The sequence below is a fragment of the Lepidochelys kempii genome, chromosome 17 (genome assembly GCF_965140265.1).
Source record: "Lepidochelys kempii isolate rLepKem1 chromosome 17, rLepKem1.hap2, whole genome shotgun sequence".
Classification (NCBI taxonomy): domain Eukaryota; kingdom Metazoa; phylum Chordata; order Testudines; family Cheloniidae; genus Lepidochelys; species Lepidochelys kempii.
In genome coordinates, this window is record NC_133272.1 from 12,746,592 (window position 1) to 12,766,347 (window position 19,756).

A 19,756-nucleotide genomic window follows, 5' to 3' on the forward strand; every position below is an offset into this window, starting at 1 on the left:
TAAAGTTTAGTCTTAAACTGAATTTTCTATTAGTCTGGCTGTTGTAAACATTAAGCACATATTGCTAACATAAAGGTCATTTTGTTAAATGATTTGAAAGTCACTTTTAATAAGGCTAATTCTTAAAACAACTGTTTGGGTGAAGAGACTGTTGTCCTGTGTAAGAAGGAATTTATTACACTGGTTGACCAATATGTACATTTCCTTGTTACACCTCTACTGGAGCCGACATTCGTCAAGGTGCTTGCTTTAAAGTGTATCATAGCTGTTCCCTGCAAGTGCTGATCATGGTTTGCTTTTGCTCTGATAAAGTAAATCACTTTGCTTGAAGTGTACCATGGTATCATCTATGGTTACCTTTTATGACTCCTGGCAGTTAACTAGTAACTTTATTTACATCATTACAACATTAGGGCTTCTGGGTTTTTTTAAGGTTTGTTTCATTTTTTGGGATTTTTAGCAATTTTTGACTTTTATGTACATGTACAAAAATCAGGGTTTTTCAGAGCTCTCTTGCATATACTGTAATGAGTAATAAGAAAAGGAGGACTTGTGGCACCTTAGAGACTAACAAATTTATTTGAGCATAAGCTTTTGTGAGCTACAGCTCACTATGCTCAAATAAATTTGTTAGTCTCTAAGGTGCCACAAGTACTCCTTTTCTTTTTGCGGATACAGACTAACACGGCTGCTATTCTGAAACCTGTAATGAGTAATGTAAATCATATGCATTACTCATTACAGTGTATACTACTGTAATCTTTGTAATGTTTCCCAATGTGTTTTAACATAGTTACGTTTCCAGCTGAGCTATCTTAAGGTGCAGTAGGGAATCTTTATTGTGCACCATCAGCATCTACATGGTTAGTGCATTTTAGAAATCACACTCCTGTACTCCGCATTACTGCTCTGTTTAGACAAGGCCTTAGATAAAAGTATGGGGTTTTTTTTTGTATCAGGAGTGTTTTATTCATGTTTATCAATTGAAACTGAAAATCAGAAGCCCTAATTAATACTTATAGGACTTCAGATGCTGCTCCATATAGTTTGTTACATAAAACATACGTAAAGAAGCCTCAGTTACATTTTATAGGATTATTCACAGTGATTTTAACTGACAAAGCAACCCAGAAAGAATACTAAGTTTCCTCATGCTCAATATAAAAAACACAAGAAGTTTAGCTGCAAACTTCCTTAGCACAGCTTTGTAGTTATAGGATCTTTTACAAACAGTGATACCAGGAGAAAATTCCATTTGCTTTGTTTCAGGGATATATTAACACAAGAAGTGGTGAAGGGAACAAAGATCTTCTGAACAGTTTCTAATGTCAGCACACTGGCCTTTATTGGGAATTGTCATAAGAATGGGTTATATAAAAAGTTTGGACAGATCAAGACACTTATGACTTGGCTGGCCTCAGCTTTGTTTGAATGAGTGTAGCATTGCTCTAATTTGTTAAGTGAACTTGCTTACAGCTGCTGCTGTACAGGACAAAAGGAATATTTTGAGCACAGGATGGGCTTAAATTGGAAGACAACAGATAAACAAAATGTGCTGCCAAAAGGCAATTAGAGAAAAAGTCCCTAATATCAGATAAAGTGACCTGGTCAAAGTATGCATGGTCAGTGGTAATAACCCAATTAGAAAAGAGAAACATGAAAATAGCACAGGTTGCAAAAGTCCTGCAAATTGAAGCTTACACATGCCTATTGTATGAATTACATAAGATACATAATATTGATGATACTTAATGGTGAGTGGGAAAAGAACTAATGAATATGTAATTGGATGTGTGTAAGTGTCTTAAAACGTGAGGGGACAGTTGGAGCTTCATTGGGGAAACCCACCATGAGTGACTTATAACCCAGGAGAAGGTAACTGGCCATTATCTTTTTCTGTATGTCTGTTGTATCTTGCTTTAATAGTGTAATTATTATTGCAAGAAAAGCTTTTCATTCAAATAAAGGTTTGAATTAATAAACTTAAGTGCCTTGGACGCAAGCGTGTGGCACCCTCACCCAGCGCCTTTAGGAAGACAGGTAACTCATTTTCTGTTAACTAGTCTAAGCTTCAGTTTGGACACCCAACTTGGCCAAATTACATGGAGTATATTGCAAAGAGAACCACTGCTCATTTAGACCAGTGGTTTTCAACCTGTGATTTCCAAAGGGGTCTATACCTCCATCCAAAATCTGTTAGGGGTCCACAAATGAAAAAAAGTTGAAAACCACTAATTTAGACTAATCCAAGACCAACAAAACTTGTTTTAAATTGAGTTAATCACAGACATGCACTGTCTACAGACCCTAGAATTTCAAGTCCCTTTCACAACTTATTTTAGTGGCAAATAGCTTGGGAAGACTTAAAACTATTCACACAGATAACTCTTGTCAATAGTGTAAAGTGATCCAGGAGTTCCATCAATACAGAGTCAGCCGTCACATCTGATGGTATTATTTCCCCTGTATGCTGATCAGAGGAACTACTAACAACTCAGTGGGAATTAAGGTTTTAGAGGCTTTATTTGGGCATACAGTTTGTAAAACAGCATGGTAGTTCTGGAAAACAATGGAGCAGATTCAAAACAGTAGTTTTATCAGTATTGTTTTTAACAGTGGCGATGACTCTGACCTTGTAATTATACAAGTATAGGATGGAGGTCCATATACAACGTAGTTATTGGCTTATATTTGGTAAACCATTATACACAGCCTTCTAAAAATCCATAAAGGATATATTATATAGTAATGGTTAAAGAAATGTAAGAATTACCCTTCTTAGCTCCTGTCCTGGAAGACGCACTGAAGAATTTCTTGACGGTTGTCACCTTGCGTGTCTTTTCATTGGTTTTCTTTTCCTCAAACTTGGAAAAGGTGAGCGACTGTGCCCCTTGTGTACTCTGACTACTAGCATAGGCTTCTTCCTCCTCACGCTGAAGTCTAAAATTAAAAGAATTTGGGACAGTGTAGCTAGTTAGCGCCAACAAAAAATTAATAAGCACTGTCAAATCCACTATCCTTTCTGCCCCCCAAGCCTGTTCCCAGACTCTTTTCTCCTCCCTCACCCCTCTATCAACTCTTCTTCCAAGCATCACTTCTTTGTCGTTATATAAATCTCTCCTTTCCTCACGGTCAACACAGTAAAAACATTTTTCCTTTCACCTTAATTGTAGCTCTTCAAGGCAGGGATTGTATTTACTATTTTAAACAAGTTAATCATAATCATAAAGAGCTTATCTGCTGCTTCAACATCCACAGTGAAAAGTTATCACTTATTAAAAGGATTTCTTACAGACCCAACACCATGGTACTTGGACAGTTACAAAAATACCACCACCCTTATTACCTGCCCCCTTTATTCCCTCCTGAAGAGGTTATAAATTTGTTTTCGTCTATGTCAATCTTGGTGACAGATAGCGAACCGTGGCCACCGGGAGCTGCGGGTGGCCGTGCATGCGGACAGTCGATGTAAACAAACTGTCTCACGGCCCGCCAGCGGATTACCCTGACGGGCCGCAGGTTGCCCACCACTGAGTTAGGGTATGTCTACATGAGGTTTTTCTGAAGTTTTTTTTTTAGAACTTGATTAATTGATTGCCAGTTAACTTGAGTTAGCTAACAAGTGTCTACATTCTAGCCTGGACATTCCAAAAAAGTTTGAGATTTATTCCAGATTGAATTCTAGGATATGCCACAAATGTTCAATTGCTGGAACCAATGTTTGTGGAGTAGCAAATGCAAGTTAACTGGCAATCAACTAAAGTTTTAAAAAAAAAAAAACTTTAGTGTAGACAAACCCTTAATGACAGATGTGGCCACATTCTCCACTAGGTGAAACATGCAAGCAACCTTCAAAGGTAAACTTAAGCATTATAGTACTGCAGCCTGTAGGTAATGGAGGCATGGATAATTGTGGTGCAGTATGCATTGGAAATCACAGCTGGACATTTCCAGGCCAGCTGAAGATAGCAGAAGTTACTAAAATGCCATTTATTGAATGGGCATAAAGCAAAAACATCATCTCACCCATGATGTAAAAAACAAATCTTTGCTGCTAGGATTGACTACACATGAAATTTGATCTGGAATAAGGTAGGATGTGCATTTAAAACAGATTAACTATTTCTGATTATCTCCACGTGTGGATGCTCTTATTCCAGAATAAGAATGTCCACATGCGGAGTTAAACAGAAATAGCTAATCAGAAATAATTGCCTGGGGACACAAGCCTATATTAAAGAAACAAGATGTACTTTTGCCAATTTTGCTTATAAAGTAACGAAAGTACTTAAAACTGAAACTTCATATTAATTATTGGCTAAACCCAAGATGCTGCTGATCATGTTTCACAGTAGAGGAACTATAAATTTCAGTTAATGCTGAAAATGGTGGCATTTTTAATCCTTGCTACTGCCAGGACAAAAATATTAGCTGAGAAGTATAATCAACTGTAATTTAATCTAATCAGCATCTAAGAAAAAAAGACTGAAATAAAAGGAGTTTGTACACTGCCAAGGATTAGTCATGGAATTCCAGACTTTATCGTGTAGATTATGCAGAATATTTATTGGGGTTTTGTTTTGTTGTCCTTAGTTACCACATAGCAATGCTCTTCTGAAGTGTTTTTTATGCAAAAATGTCACAAATGACAAATTTCTTCCTCGAGATCAGAAATTTGATTCGGTCTCCTCCTGCAAAGCCCACAGCTGGCAACTGAAGGCAAGAAGGGTAAAAAGAACTATAAAATAAAAGATGGCCATACTGTTTGGCAAAGCCATCTGACTGCAAGGGATGAAGGAATAAAGAGGCATCTTTACCGCTCTGCCAGCTCCCAGTCATCCTGAATCTGCTTCTGCCTGGCCTTATGGTACTCTTCTCTCCAGCACTTGGAGCAGAAGCCCTGCCAAGCAGGGTTTCCATAGTAACCACATCCTTTCTTGCACAGTAGTTCTGACTGATCAACGTGAATTCCTCTGCGTTCAGACTTTAGGCTCATTTCTTCCTGTTTAAAGAACTGAAGAGAAACTTGTTGACAGACAGTTAAAGAAATCCAATGAAAATACTTTGATAAAGAAATGTAAATATTTTGAAGAGTCCATTTGTCTTACAGAGAGAAGCTATCCTCTCTCGAATTATTCGATAATTCAAGTAGTAAAAACACAAAGGCTAGAGGATCCAGGGCAATTTTCACTAGTTAGAACACCATCATTTGATGGTTATACAATCATACAGTACCAAAACAGTCACAGGATGAATGTAAATGTGTACAGCTTTTGTCAATGTAAAGTGCTATGTACAGGTCAACTCTTAATACAGGAGGTCTGATTCTTCACTGTCTTGCACCTTGTGTAGTCATACAACTCTGAAAAAAACGTAAAAGGCTACCAAAGCAGAACACTCCACTCTCACCAGGGTAGTGTGTGGGTACGAGTGATTACACAACATGCCAGGCAGGAGAATGTCAAACATAGTAAAATACATGGCTCCTTAATGAACAGATACAGGATGTATTTGTATTTACTAGATTTGTATTTAGGATCTAACCATCTCTGAAGAAGTCAAACTAATGAGTAGGACCCTACCCCAAATTCACAGCCATGAAAAAGTATCACGGACCATGAAATCTGGTCTTTTGTGTGCTTTTACCCTATACTGTACAGATTTCATGGGGAGACCAGCATTTCTCAGATTGGGGGCCCTGAACCAAAAGAGAGTTAGGGGGAGAAGAGGGGCTTTGGTATTACCACCCTTACGTCTGCATGGCTGCCTTCAGAGCTGGGTGGCTGCTAACTGAGGGCCCAGCTCTGCAGGAAGCAACACAGAAGTAAGGGTGGCAATACCATACCGTGCCATCCTTCGTTCTGCGGTGCTGCTGGCGGTGGTTCTGCCTTCAGAGCTGGGCTCCTGACCAGCAGCCGCCGCTCTCCAGATTCCCAGCTCTGAAGGCAGCGTCACCACCAGCAGCAGCAAAGAAGTAAGGATAGCAGTACCGCAACCTCCCCTACAATAACCTTGCAAACCCCCCTGCCTCTTTATGGGTTAGAACCCCTACAGTTACAACACAGTGAAATTTCAGATTTAAATAGCTGAAATCATGAAATTATAGGATTTTAAAAATTGTAGATTGCGAAACTGACCAAAATGGACCCTGAATTTGGTAGGGCCATGGTAATAAGACATGACAGATCCAATATTGTCAGCCATTTTAGCATGGAGGCAAGTAAGGCAATATTTCTGTTGAACAGATTTACAACCATCTAACACTGATCCAAGAATTTAATAAGCAACCAGATCCCTAGTTTCCTGATCATTTTTCTCATTTTTGTCTTCAACGAGTCTATACAACTGAGTAAGAATCAGTATTTGCACCAATGTCTCATAGTATTAGAGAGTCAGGTATTCATTATCTAGCAGTAGGTCTCAACTTTCAGAATTTTAAACTATTTGATGCAGTACCGAACAAGACAAATGAAACTACATTTACTGACCTAAGCCTCTGAATTGTTTGAAAATAATTAAATTTGACTCAAATACACAGATTGGAAATAAACTGTGTAAATGTCTTTACTCTTTTAGGACAGCTTGTCCCATGGACAGTTTCACAGTGATGGAGCAGTTAACTGCCAGATAGCTTCATTCTAATTTCAATTGCTTGGCTCCATTTATGACAAAACAAACAAATTCACTTATGACTCTAAACATAAGCAACTCAGCATTAAAGCACTATGCATATATTAATGTTAAAGCTTGGATTTGAACATCCTCCTACATACACACACCTCCACCCCAAAATATGTTTGACTATTGCAAGGGAACATGAAAAAGGAACTGGACCACACACAGCTGATATGGACTAGACTGAGTTAAATGCAAAAATGAAACTAGCATAGTGAAAAATATTTTTTCTTTAAAAATGGTTTTAGTTTAAGGTGTTAAGGTGCTTTGTTTTGTTTTCTTGAACTGATTTTTAATTCAATAGTAGCCCTTAACTGGAAAGGGAAAAAGAACATGACCAAAGATCTTTCCATTTCCTCTGAAATTCACACATACAAAGGTTGTGGATAATAAAACATGTTTTAAGCTTGTTTGATTTTGCTCAATCAGCAACTAAAGTATCTAGAGAAACATAGTATTATTTCACTTCGGAAGAAATAAGAAACCAATTTATTCCCCCACATTACCATCCATGAACACAGTTTTATAGTATGGAAAGTGACACACACATTTTGTACCAGGTTAAAATGTATATAATAGACTATTTTTTTAGAAACTATGACAATGTTCGACATTTCCCAATGACTTAGGTAAGAGATTTTAAGAGACCTGATGCAGAAGAGAAACCAAACTACTTCAGCCCCACCAATCAATACCTCCCCCTCCCTCCCTGCACCTCCCAATCAGCTGTTTCTGGCATGCAATGGGGGGGGGGGAGTGAGGGCACTGCAGGCTCCGAGGAGGGGGCAGGAAGGGGTGGAGTGGGGGCAGGGCCTGTGGCAGAGCCAGGGTTTGAGCAGTGAGCACCCCTGTCACACTGGAAAGCTGGCGCCTGTAGCTTCAGCCCCAGAGTTGGTGCCTAGACAAGGAGCCGCATGTTAACTTCTTAAGAGCCACAGGCTTTTCACACAGCATCAGCAACAGATTTATTTGAAAGTGACAATGTACACTTCAATTGCTTCCATCAATGCTGAGCTGACTGTCAATGGAAGGATCAGCTTGAAGAAAAATATGCCAATTTTGTAAGTTATTGGGAGCTTTAAGAAAGAGATTTTACATAGAATATTCTAACAACATGAATTCTATATCCATTCTATAAGACTGCCTTAACCATTATAGGAAATAAGCCATATATTTTTCAACTGTCATCTCAAATTATTACCTCCCCGACACACACACAATCACCTACATTCCATACTGTAACAAGAATAATATTTCAGTATTGTCCATTGACTATCTAGATATTTAAATTTCTTTGGCTAAAAAGAGCAGGATGGTGCTTGAGAGACACAATGAAGGAGGAATTTGGGGAAATAAGGGACGCAAATTGAAAGTGCCCACAGACACAAAACCCTCAAACCACTTATGAGCTTGCATCATTTCTTGCTTTATGAAAGGGCTTGCCTTTATATCCAAGTGATGCAGACCCTACCACAGCTTTCTGCAACTCTAAGTTCAGAGATACAGACAAATCTGGCTCCCTATATCGAAACAGACCTTTAACTGCTTTAAAAAGAAAAGAGAAAAGCCAGATACTAGGGCCAAGAAGATTTTTTTAGTGTGCTGCAAATGCTCTTCTGTACATCAGAACAAAAAAAACCAGATTCTTTTCAATGTAAAAACTCAGCAACTTAGATTTGAAGTAGCTGAATGAATCCTTATTAAAGGAAGAAGTTCTAGACCGGGGGGAAGGACCAAAACAACTCCTTTCTGGAGTATGCCCGAACTATTCCTATCTTCCTCCTAGAGGGAAATGCAAGAAAAGGAAACCATAAGTTTATCTACAAAAAAGGAACAAAATAATGCAATTAAAATAAACTTCTGAATTAAGTCTGTTCAACAAACTAATTAAGTCAAGTTCCTCCAGATGTAGGCTCCAGACAACTATTGCTTGTGTGTAGTACATTCATTTAAATACAAAGAAAAGACCCTATCATAGAAGCACACTGGAGGATTGGAACTAAAATTTTTAAATGGAAATCTTGAAAAACAAAACAAAGGGATTTGACTATGTAATCCCAATAATGACCTGTTCTCAGGAGTATAGTAATCTGTACAAGTTTATGTACTACAGACAATAGTGATAGCTCAGTTATGCAGTTTATATTTGTGCATTATTTTGTTTATTTTGTTTTTGTAGATAAACTTATGGTTTCCTTTTCTTGCATTTCCCTCTAGGAGGAAGATAGGAATAGTTCGGGCACACTCCAGAAAGGAGGCATCCTCTGTGACCCAGTCATAGGCTGAATCCACTCCCTTCCGAACTTCCATACACAATACAGTTGAGAGATGTGACAAACAGGTGCCAGAGCACTAGGGGGAGGTGAATGGATTTACCTGGGAGTATAAAGATGAGGAAAGGGGCAGTGTTATGGTGCATTATAGCATATTTCTGTGCCCACCCCTTTGCTCAGAGGTGGGCAAACTAAGGTTCGCGGGACCATCCTGCCAGGCCTGTGAGCTCCCCGCCGGGGAGGCTAGCCCCTGGCCCCTCCCCAGCTGTCCCCTCTCTCCTGCAGCTTCAGCGGGAGGTGACGCTAGTGGTCTGGCTCGCTGCTCCTGCCGGGCAGCACAGCAGTGGCGTGGTTGGCTCTGGTAAGGCAACAGGGCTTTGTTGCTCTGAGCAGCATGGTAAGGGCGGGGTTGGATAAGGGGCAAAGGGTCCTGGGGGGCAGTCAGGGGACAGGGGGTGGTTGGATGGGGCGAAGGTTTGGGGGGGGGAGGGCGGACAGAGGGCATTGGATAGGCGTGGGAGTCCCGGAAGGGGGTGGGGGGGCCCTGTCTGGGGGCAGGGGAGTCAAGGATCAGGGAGGGTTGAATAGGGGGTGGGGTCCTGGGGGGCAGTTAGGGGCGGGGCTGTGGCTAGGGCTCAGGGCAGTCAGGAGACGGGGGGGTTGGATAGGCGTGGAAGTCCCAGGGGTGCCTGTCTGGGGGCGTGGGTGTGGATAGGGGTTGGGGCAGTCAGGGGACAGGAAGGGGGTTGGATAGGGGGTGGGGTCCCGGGAGGGGGTGGTCAGGGGACAAGGAGCATTGTATGGGTTGGGGGTTCTGAGGGGGGCAGGAAGTGGGAGGGGAAAGAGGCCAGGCTGTTTGGGGAGGCACAGCCTTCCCTACCCGACCCTCCATACAGTTTCACAACCCCAATGTGGCCCTCGGGGCCAAAAAGTTTGCCCACCCCTGCCTTCAGACTCTGAAGTGTTTCAGGTTGGATGTCCAAACTTAGTGGACTCTTGAAAATATTGGTCTTAGAAATTAGCCAACTTTTGGACAGTTAAGTTATTTGTATGTCAAACCGAACTGATCAGCAACAGAGATACGAGGCTAGCTAGCTCACAGTAAAATAGGAAGTGCAACCAGAAGGACGACATGATTTTCTTGTCTTACTTTCTTTTAAAGAAAGTCTACGGTGATCAGTTTACGCATCTTAAACCTATCTCCACAAACATCTTCCATTAAAATCTTAATGGAACTGAACATGCAACCCTCAGATGAACACTGCTTCACAATACAATCGTGAGGATAATAATAAGAATGCACCTTGTAAAACAAACTTCATATGCTTGAATTTATACACTATCTTTATTTCTAGAGAGACAAAGTGGGAGAACTCATACAGAAAAATTATAAAAGACCAAAAAAACCAATCACATCAACCACAGGTAAGCACTTTTCACAAAAGGATCATTCTTATTCCTGACCTCTTATTCCTCACCCCCAACTAAAACCTGCACAATACTTTTGAAAGATGAACCTGGAACTTAACTTCATTCTACTAGATACTAAAAATTATGGACTTAACAACACACTGGATTTATGGCTCATTACAACGTATAATCCACTAACCCTCCTTGTTCTATGACTGTAGAAGTGTTAACTGCCCACTTCATCTTGAATGGTTTCCTGCAGCGTGTTCACTCCTTATCTCTTCCACCTCTGTAGTGAGCTGTAGCTCATGAAAGCGTATGCTCTAATGAATTTGTTAGTCTCTAAGGTGCCACAAGTCCTCCTTTTCTGTATTTAGCTGTGACACTGAAAACCTTTCCAGACCTGAAGAATAGCTCTGCGTAAGCTCAAAAACTTGTCTCTTTCACCAACAGAAGTTGGTCCAAGGTTCTCCAACCGGGGGGTCAGGGCCCCTCAGGGGGTCACGAGGTTATTATATGGGGGGTTGCAAGCTGCCAACTTCCACCCCAAACCCCGCTTTGCCTCCAGCATTTATAATGGTATTAAATATATTAAAAAGTGTTTTTCACTGATAAGGGGGCTCACACTCAGAGGCTTGGTATGTGAAAGGGGTCACCAGTACAAAAGTCTGAGAACCACTGACTTAGTCTAATAAAAGATATTACCTCACCCAGCTTGTCTCTCTCATATCCTGGGACCAACAAGGCTACAACACCACAGCAAACAGCTTTATTTCTAAGTCAGTTACATAACATACAAGGCCAGCCTTAAACCCAAAAAGGGCCCCTCCCCCAATCACATGTGTATAAATCCCCGAGGCCATATTTGTCAGTCCTGTACAACAGGCACAGAAATAGCAGTGATCCTTCTCCTGGGAAATTGTACATCTTGTGCTAAGAATAAAGTTCTTTCAAGAGGAACAAGAGGCTATATTTTATCAGTTTTCATAGGGAACACAGATTGCAAAATATCTACAAACACACAGCACCAAACCCATGATGGAGCTACTAAAATTACCAGAACGACTACAAAAAATAATGCTGTGACCTCAGCCTTAATATAGTGTAAAGAAAGGGCACCTTCATCATCAAAATAGCATTTATCACGCATAATTTATTTAGTGTGCACATAAAAGACTGAGATTATGTAATGACGTCCTTTTCAGCTATGTAATCAAAATAAATTGCAGAATACATCAGTGTTTACAAGGACTGAAGGCAAAATTGTGACTTCAGGGAAAACTGTTGTTTGTTAACTAACACATCCATACTAGGTCTAGAATTTATCATGTAAAAGTCATACAGTACTTCAGTCACATTTTCTGCCACCTCTCCTAGCCTTTTCCTCCCAAGAAGCAGAATAGGCAAATAAATTCATCCTCACAGCCAATGAAACTGATGACATTCCTATAATATACAACAGTATGTAAATTCTGTTTAGGGTCATCTTTGCACAGCAGAACAAAAACTAACCCAGAAATCTGGCAGAGTTAAGCAGAAATTAACATATATTATGAGCGCCTGGACTTCTGGGATAGCATCTGTACAAGTCAATGATGTAATTACTACAACACATGAAAAATGGTTCCTTAACATAAGCAATAACTGCACTTTGTGAAGGTTAAAGAAGTGACTTTGTAGGACTGCAGTAAATGTCAACAATGATATTTCAGTTACACAGGTTCAAACAAATGTTTCCTTTTTTTAAATATGTATGAAAGTCCAAAAAACCCAAACAGGCTAGTAGGAAAAGGTAAGTCATCCACTTTCATATTAAATTAGGCACACTAAGCGTATGCCAGCATTTATAATTTATGACCAACAGCAGTAAAATGCCATGTGACCCAACATGGTTATCATTTGACTCCTGAATCCCTCCCTTCCAGCTTTTATCCTCTATCTCCAGAAGCAAGCAAAGAGACTCAGAAGTATTCCTGAATTCCACCACATTCCTTCGCGACAATCCAGACTGCTCTTTCTATCAGACTGATCTGCCCAAGATCCAGATTATTATTATTATTTTAAGTCTAACCTCTATTATTCATGCTTTGGAATGAATTTCATGGTGGGCATTATTAATTCTTTTAATTAGAACTGGTCAAAAAATGTTTCAAAGGAAGTTTTTTGAACTCTTGAAGCAAAAACAAACATCAAGACTGCCCGATTGTCATGTTCTGGGTGCTAAGCATTAAACCTCAGAGCAGGATGAGAAGGGGAAGGTGAGGAAGACTGTATACATTTTGCCAAGATATCAGCTGAAGCTTTAAATTTTATTAGCGGAGGAATGACCGATTGATTCCACATCAGATTAGAAAGCTTTCAGGTAGGGCTCACCTCTAGTTCACAGCACACTTTCAACACCTGGGGCTTGATTACACTTGAAATGCTACAGTGTTGCAGCTGTGTAGCGCTTCAGCATAGCCACTGGGAAGGATTCTCCATCAGCATAGGAGAGGCAGTAGCTAGGTCAATGGAAGAATTCTTCTGTGGACCTAGCACTGGCTACCCTGGAGTTTAGGTTGGTTTATCTAGGCTGCTCAGAGGTATAGATTTTTCACACCCCTGAGCAACGTAGTTAAGCAGACCTAATTTTCTAGCATAGACCAGGCACAATCATGTACAAATCTACGAGATGGACCACGGTGTCTTTACTGCAAAGTAAAGACTTCTTCCGAAGTCCAGTCTAATATAGAATGGCATCTCTGGATTTTAGCCATCGAGTTGTCCAACCTGCCCAGAGCAGATCTAAATGACACAGCGGTATCTGCCAGCAGCAGATTCACACTAACACTCACGTGAGTACAGCTGTACCAGTACAACTGTGATGGTGGATAACTTCGGAGGGGGAAAAAACACTGTATGTGAGGCTACGACACGCTCCCACATGAACCCATTCCCAAACAGAGCAAAGGCAACGAAAATGGAAATTTTCAAAAAGGAGAAAGGCGTCCATTAGAAAGCAAGCATTTCTTTGGCTGCGCCTGAGTGAAACAGTAATGTCATTATTACCAGTAGCGTCTTCAGAAGAGTGATTACGAACCTCAAGTAATTTTCTTTTAATTAAATGCCACAAGTCTTTATGAGACTGAAGTAACTAACCATTCTATTTTCAATCACTATTCAAATATTTATTCAATTCAGAACAGCAATCACTGAATTGCATGGCACATAAATTTCTTATAAGTCATGTAAGTGCTTAAATATTCATGATTCACACACTACTCTACAATAATCATTTAGGCATATAATTAGTATGTACTTGTAATAAACTAGGAACCAGTTTCCCCCATAGAAAAGGGAGGGACAAGATGACGTAAATATTTTCCATCCATGATTCTGTGAAAACAAATAACTTCAAAACAAGCTAACATCAACCCAATCATACAGTAACCACTTTGTTCAGAACCAGCACTTAATCCCCAAAACTTAATCAGCAACCAATTCACACTAAAAATATTAAGAAATTAGAGACAAGTTTATTTTCTTGCATATTTACTATAGCCTATTAAATATATGTTCATTAGGAAGAGAGTCAAAAGATTTTAGTAAAATTGTTTTATCTTTTATTCAGAATTCAAACGACTGCTCAAACACTACTTTAAAGCAACAATGCCAGGTTAGAATATTGGTAACAACATGGAAATGAAACATCACAATAAGATTTCGTAACAATATTTGGCAAAGGAAGTTACATCCACTGTTTAGCATTTTTGGAATCCAATGTCCTGGTCACCAGGCTTCACAAGTTTTATAAATCTTAGTGAACATAATTCACTATTTGTTCCAACTCTAAAAAAGTAATTTAAATGTTATATGCAAGTAAAGCACCACCCTCAGCAGTGCTGACAGTGCAAACTAAAACCACAATTTAATTTGTCCACATGCCCACTGTCTGTATATCTTATTATGGAATCTCAGATCTTTCTCAGCTACCATCTTTAATGATAATATTTTATCCATCACAGAGGGCAATGAACATTGTGAATTAACAGATCACACCCAGGTGTCTATATCTTGACCCTGTGTGCCTCATACAGAAAAGGAGGCAAATAAAATCCCATGCAATATATACCTGAAAATTGCTTCCTGCTATGACTGAGAAGAAAGGAAACAAGTAATTCAGTATCACATTAAATATGCATTTTTAAATAAATTTTGATCCAAAAATCCAGATGGAAAGTAAGCTTTCTGAAGTATCAGTTATTCTATTCCACATATACATTATCAAAATGCTAGATTATGTTGCTTGCCTGCTTGAAGGCAGAGAGAAGCAGTTTTAAGGAGTTGACATCTGATATCCAATTCTTAGTGTAAACTTGCACCTGACTGAAGTGTTGTCAGTATCACAAGCGTGACTATATGTTACAGTCTGAGGACTTGTTTGGTCACAAGAAGTACATCAATGATATACAGAGAGACTAAGCATAACAGGAGTTTATGACAAATGGCAGCAAGAGAAAGGGGAAGCTAAGGAAGACTTACAGACTAGACTGTAATACAAATTGAAATAAATTTAAAATAAGCACCCATCCATAACTTGAGCTTTCCTTTTGCACAATGTAAAACACACACACACACACAGGATAAAAATCCTAAATAGAAATATCTGCTCCATCAGATCATTCTACAAAAAAACCCTCCTGATCTAGCCATCACAACTCTTCCCAGTCCTCTTGCCCCACTTCCACTCCACAAAATACTAATGATGGGATTTACAGCATGCCCAGGTGGTCAACAATTTCAAGTTTTTACAGATATTAGTTGGAGGACTTGCTTCCTACAGTCAAGTAACCTTCCTTGAGGGTACCATTTCCTTTTAAGCCATAGGGCCACAAGCTTGGATTCCCTTTTAGTGGAACCGATGCGGTAACACGTGGACAGAAGTGATGTCTCAGGGAGTGAGATACCCAGACCACTTAAACTAGGTCTACACTTCAAATGTTGCAAAAGTAACACTGCAGCACTTCAGTGTAGACACTAGCAACACTGATGGCAGAGGTTCTCTCATCAGCATAGGTAATCCACCTCCCCAAGAGGAAGTAGCTAGGTCTATAGAAAAATTGTTCTGTCGACCTCCTGCTGTCTACACCAGGGGTGAGGTCGGCATAGCTATATCGCTCGGGGGGGTGGATTTTTCACATCCTGAAGAGATGTGGCTGTGGCAATGTAAGTTCCCAGTGTAAACCAGCCGTCAGGGTTTTGTAGATCAACATCAACACTTTAAACTCAATCTGAAAGCCAACAAGAAGCCAGCACAGACCCCAAAGTTCTGATGTAATGTGCTTGCAGCAAGAAGCACCTCTCAGAGACGGTCTTATGGCAAAGGTATTGGACTAGGACTCAGTCTTTTTGTGTTACTTTGGTCAAGTCACTTAATCTCTGTGCCTCAGTTTTGTGTAAAACAGGAATATTACTACTCCTGATTTTACAGAAGTAGTACTGTGAAATGCTTAGATACAATGGTGACAAGAGCCACAGAAAGACACTTAAAATAAATTAATATGGGAGCCATGCTATACACTGAACTGGATAGTCTTAAGGGAAAGCTCCTTATGTGGACTGCAATATAGCTCTCTAGTAAAGGAAAATGAGCTATTCCAGTTCAGCTATGCTTTTTTATCAGAACAAAGGGGAGTCTATTAATGGACTCTCTCGATAACACCAAGGTTTCCCTTCATCACAAAAAATGACTTTATTTTGCGTTGTTATTGCCAACTTTGAGGAAGTTACAATTTTTTAATTATAGCAAATACAACAGCCATTTTAATTAAGATACTATCACACGTTGCATGACAAGCACTTTACACACTGAGAGACATGGAAAAAAACATTTTTGCTTTGCACAGTTTTATTCACTTATCACTGAATAAATATTTTATGAACTAACCGGAAACAAATGTTTGTAGGAATCCACCAATTAGTTGTTTTTAAACTCCATACATATTCCTAGCTATGTATAACGTTAAGATTCAAGACTCAATAAATACCTTACAAAATCTCCCAAACCACCAAAAGATCATGCTTAGTAGTATTATTTTATTGATCAAACACCACTGTATACTTTCCAACCTACCCACTGTCCCTAATACAGAATTTTTAACTTTCTCAAATTATACTACTATACCTATGCTTGAAAGCATTTGAATATGACGTAGTACAATCTCAATTTCTCTGACCTCTAACAACTGCCATCATCTAAGCATTAGCTCTCCGTGGAAACTTAATCAGGACTCCTTAGCTGGGTTCAGAATATCCAAGTTTACCTTGTTTTCCCTTATACAATGGGTCAAAATGTCTTGCTGTCCAGGAGCACTCAGTACGGAATTAAAATAAGACATGTCGATGAAAAATGATTAGCTTGAAAAATATATTACATAACCAATTTATATTGTTAATATGCCATTTTAATTATGCTATTTACCCCTTCCAAACTTTGCTTTCAAATGAGTGAGCTAACCAAAAAAGTGTCACAATCCATGCTAACATTGTATGTCTTTTTAAAATACCTGACCGCTAAACAAAAACTCAGGGGAATGGTCACGGGGATACAGAGCCTTTCACATTGAGATCACCAGTTCAGTTTTGGTCCAGATCAGTAATGGTTCAAGTCTTGCTTCCAATGGTCACACATGTTTACACTGTAAAAGCCACAACAACTACTGGTAACTTCACTGGCATTGCCACTAAGTATTTGGCAATGGAGTGAACTAGCCATTAAGACTGCACTACTCTTTCAACCCTAGAAGTGCTCTCCTGAAGGTCAGGATTGAAATACCTGCAGTACTGTTTGTATAAACTTTTACTGGAGCTGCCCCAAATTGTACTTGGCCTGTATTTAAACAGATAACTTCAGTTTCCAGAGCTGTCATTCTATAGTTTCTATGAACACTAAATGCATGTGTAAGTTACAAACAAAAATAATAAACCTTTGATACCCAGGGAACTATATTAAAATGGCTATCATAGAAATGGACAGGTGAGTAGACTGTTTGGGCTAGTAAGCATTCAAAATACATTTTCAAGGCTGGACCAATTGCTATTTGAATGATTAAGCTACATTATTTGTTAACCAAAAGTAGAAGAGACAGTAGACAAATTTTCCAGGATGCTCTTGGGAAGTCAGCATGAAGTAATAGCCTGAAGTGTGCAATGAGTGAAACAAGTTTATTTCTCCCATCCCGCCAGAGTTAACGCAAGAGAAAAAAAAATCACCTGAAGGTTATTCCATGCAGTTTCTATGTTTCCCTATAAACCAGTCCGTCCATAAGAAGTACAAGATATTCTAAAAAAGAAAAAAAAGGCACAGCACCTCATTATAGAGCAGCCCGTCAAAAAACAGAAATGGACAGCAATAACATAAAGGCTATGGCTACACTGCATGCCACCTGCAGCAACATGTGTAGGGTATGCGTAGCTACATGCAGCAGTGAGAAGTTGCGTCCGCGCTGTGGTGTGGAGCTACAAGTGTCAGCGAAAAGCTCTGGCAAGGGGGAGGCAGTGGGGAAACGCTCAGCAGCAGAGGAATGCTGGAGTCTCTTCCCGCTGCTGCTTCTCTGCCAGAGCCTTTCCCCACAACAGGGAGCTGCTGGAGCCTTTCCCCACTGCCACAACGTCTCCAAATGTCTGTGAAGTCTGCTCTAGGCAGAAGCTTGATATACGCCCATGACACACAAACCTTGGTTTCCCTGATGTTTTGACAGGACTTGTATAGCCTGCTGTGCCAATAAAATATGTTTGAACTGAACAGCAGTCAACCAGAAAGATCAAACTATGTTTCACCAGTATTGTCACAAATTATTATTTATATTATCATATAACCTAGAGGTCAACTAAGATAGAGGCCCCAGTGTGCTAGGCACCATACACAGTAAGACACAGTTCCTATCCCAGAGAGATTACAGTCTACATGGACAAAGCATAGAAAAAAGGAAGTTTTTCCCTTTCACAGATGGGGAACCAAGGCACAGAGACACAAGATTTGGGCAGAGATCTGCCAAAGATCACACACAGAAAGTCTGCAGCAGAACTGGGAATTGAAACCAGGGCTGCCGAGCCCCAGCCTAGTGCCTTAACCACCACCCCATCCCTCCTCTCATATCAGCAGTTCTCAAACTGGGTGTCAGGATCCCTCAGGGGATCGCGAGGATATTACGTGGGGGCGGTCGCCAGCTGTCAGCCTCCACCCCAAACCCCGCTTTGCCTCCGGCATTTATAATGGCGTTAAACATATTTTAAAGTGTTTTTCATTTATAAGGGGGGGGTGGGGGGTCGCACTCAGAGACTTGGTATGTGAAAGGGGTCACCCAAGTTCACAAGTTTGAGAACCACTGTCCTGCGCTCACCGGCTCAGAGCGCAGCCTCTCCGCGCGGGGGGTGGGGCTGGAGCGGGCAGCCCCGGGGGGCCCTTTACCCCAGGGACTCCTAGCACAGCCCCACCCCACGGTCTACGGCCTTTCCCTCCCGCCTGCCTGACCCCGCTCCGGGCCGGGCTAGGAGGGGCTCGCCGGGGGGGGCGGGATCAGGGCGAGCTCCTGACACGGCCCTGGGGAAACACCCGTGTTCGCGGCGGGGGAGGGGAAGGGGGAAAAGAAGGGGCCGCCCTACGGGGTCGGGGGATGAGAACCCGCCCCCCCCCGGTAACTGGGTCAGGACCGGCTCAGCGCTGCCCTGACACCCCCCGACGCCCCCAGCAAGAGGCAGGACGGCCCCGCTCCCCCCACGCCCCGGGGGCTGGCAAGGCCCCGCGCCGCCACGCTCGCCCCGGCCGGGAGGAGGCACCCGGCTCCCGCCGCGGGGGGCCGCCCCACCTGCGTCTCAGTCCCGCTCCGGCCCCTCCAACTGCGCCGCCTGCGAACGCGACGCGCCTCAGCTCAGGCCAGCTCGGCAGAGCCTCTGCCGCTGCGTCAGCGCGCGTGCGCGTGCGTGCGGCGGCGCCGTCACTTCCGGGTAGCTTCGGCGGGGCGGGGCCCGAGCGGGGGCGGGGCTAAGGAGTGGGCGGAGCACCTGGGGCAGTGGCTGAGGGAGAGGGAATGGGGGGGGGGCAATCGGGGTAGCAGGCCCTGTCCCCAGCTGGGGGGAGGGTTAAGCCCTCCCCCCCACACACATTTAGGACCTGCAGGACTGGCCCTGCTTGCAGAGCCCTGTCACTGGCAACGGGATGTTGCAGCCAGCCGGGCCCGGGGCTGCCTAGCTCAGTGGTGGCACCATGACCCCCTTTGGCCAACACCATTATGACATGAGCCCGGGTGGGGGCAGAGGGGACTGGAGCCTGAGACCCGCTGCCCCGGGTGGGAGTGGAGCTCAGGTTTCAGCCCCAGCTCCCAAGCATGCAATGCTAGCCCTGGGGACCCCATGGTTGC

General features: G+C 41.8%; 1 protein-coding gene across 9 annotated transcripts in view; it reads right to left on the reverse strand.

Annotated features, from left to right (window-relative positions):
- Window positions 1–19,335, reverse strand: part of RABGEF1 (RAB guanine nucleotide exchange factor 1) — a 34,099-nt gene extending 14,764 nt beyond the window's left edge. For 7 of the 9 annotated variants that reach the window (XM_073315056.1, XM_073315055.1, XM_073315054.1 and 4 more), the window contains exons 1-4: window positions 19,205–19,335; window positions 17,610–17,679; window positions 4,818–5,014; window positions 2,774–2,940 (exon numbers count right to left, since the gene is read on the reverse strand). In XM_073315056.1, coding sequence (XP_073171157.1) covers window positions 2,774–2,940; window positions 4,818–4,996 — 346 coding nt within the window. In that variant the 5' untranslated portion in view covers window positions 4,997–5,014; window positions 17,610–17,679; window positions 19,205–19,335. Of the gene's footprint in view, window positions 1–2,773; window positions 2,941–4,817; window positions 5,026–17,609; window positions 17,680–19,204 lie in introns of all 9 variants that reach the window. The other 2 variants (XM_073315049.1, XM_073315050.1) reach the window with 2 other exon arrangements.
- Window positions 19,336–19,756: the final 421 nt, after the last annotated feature.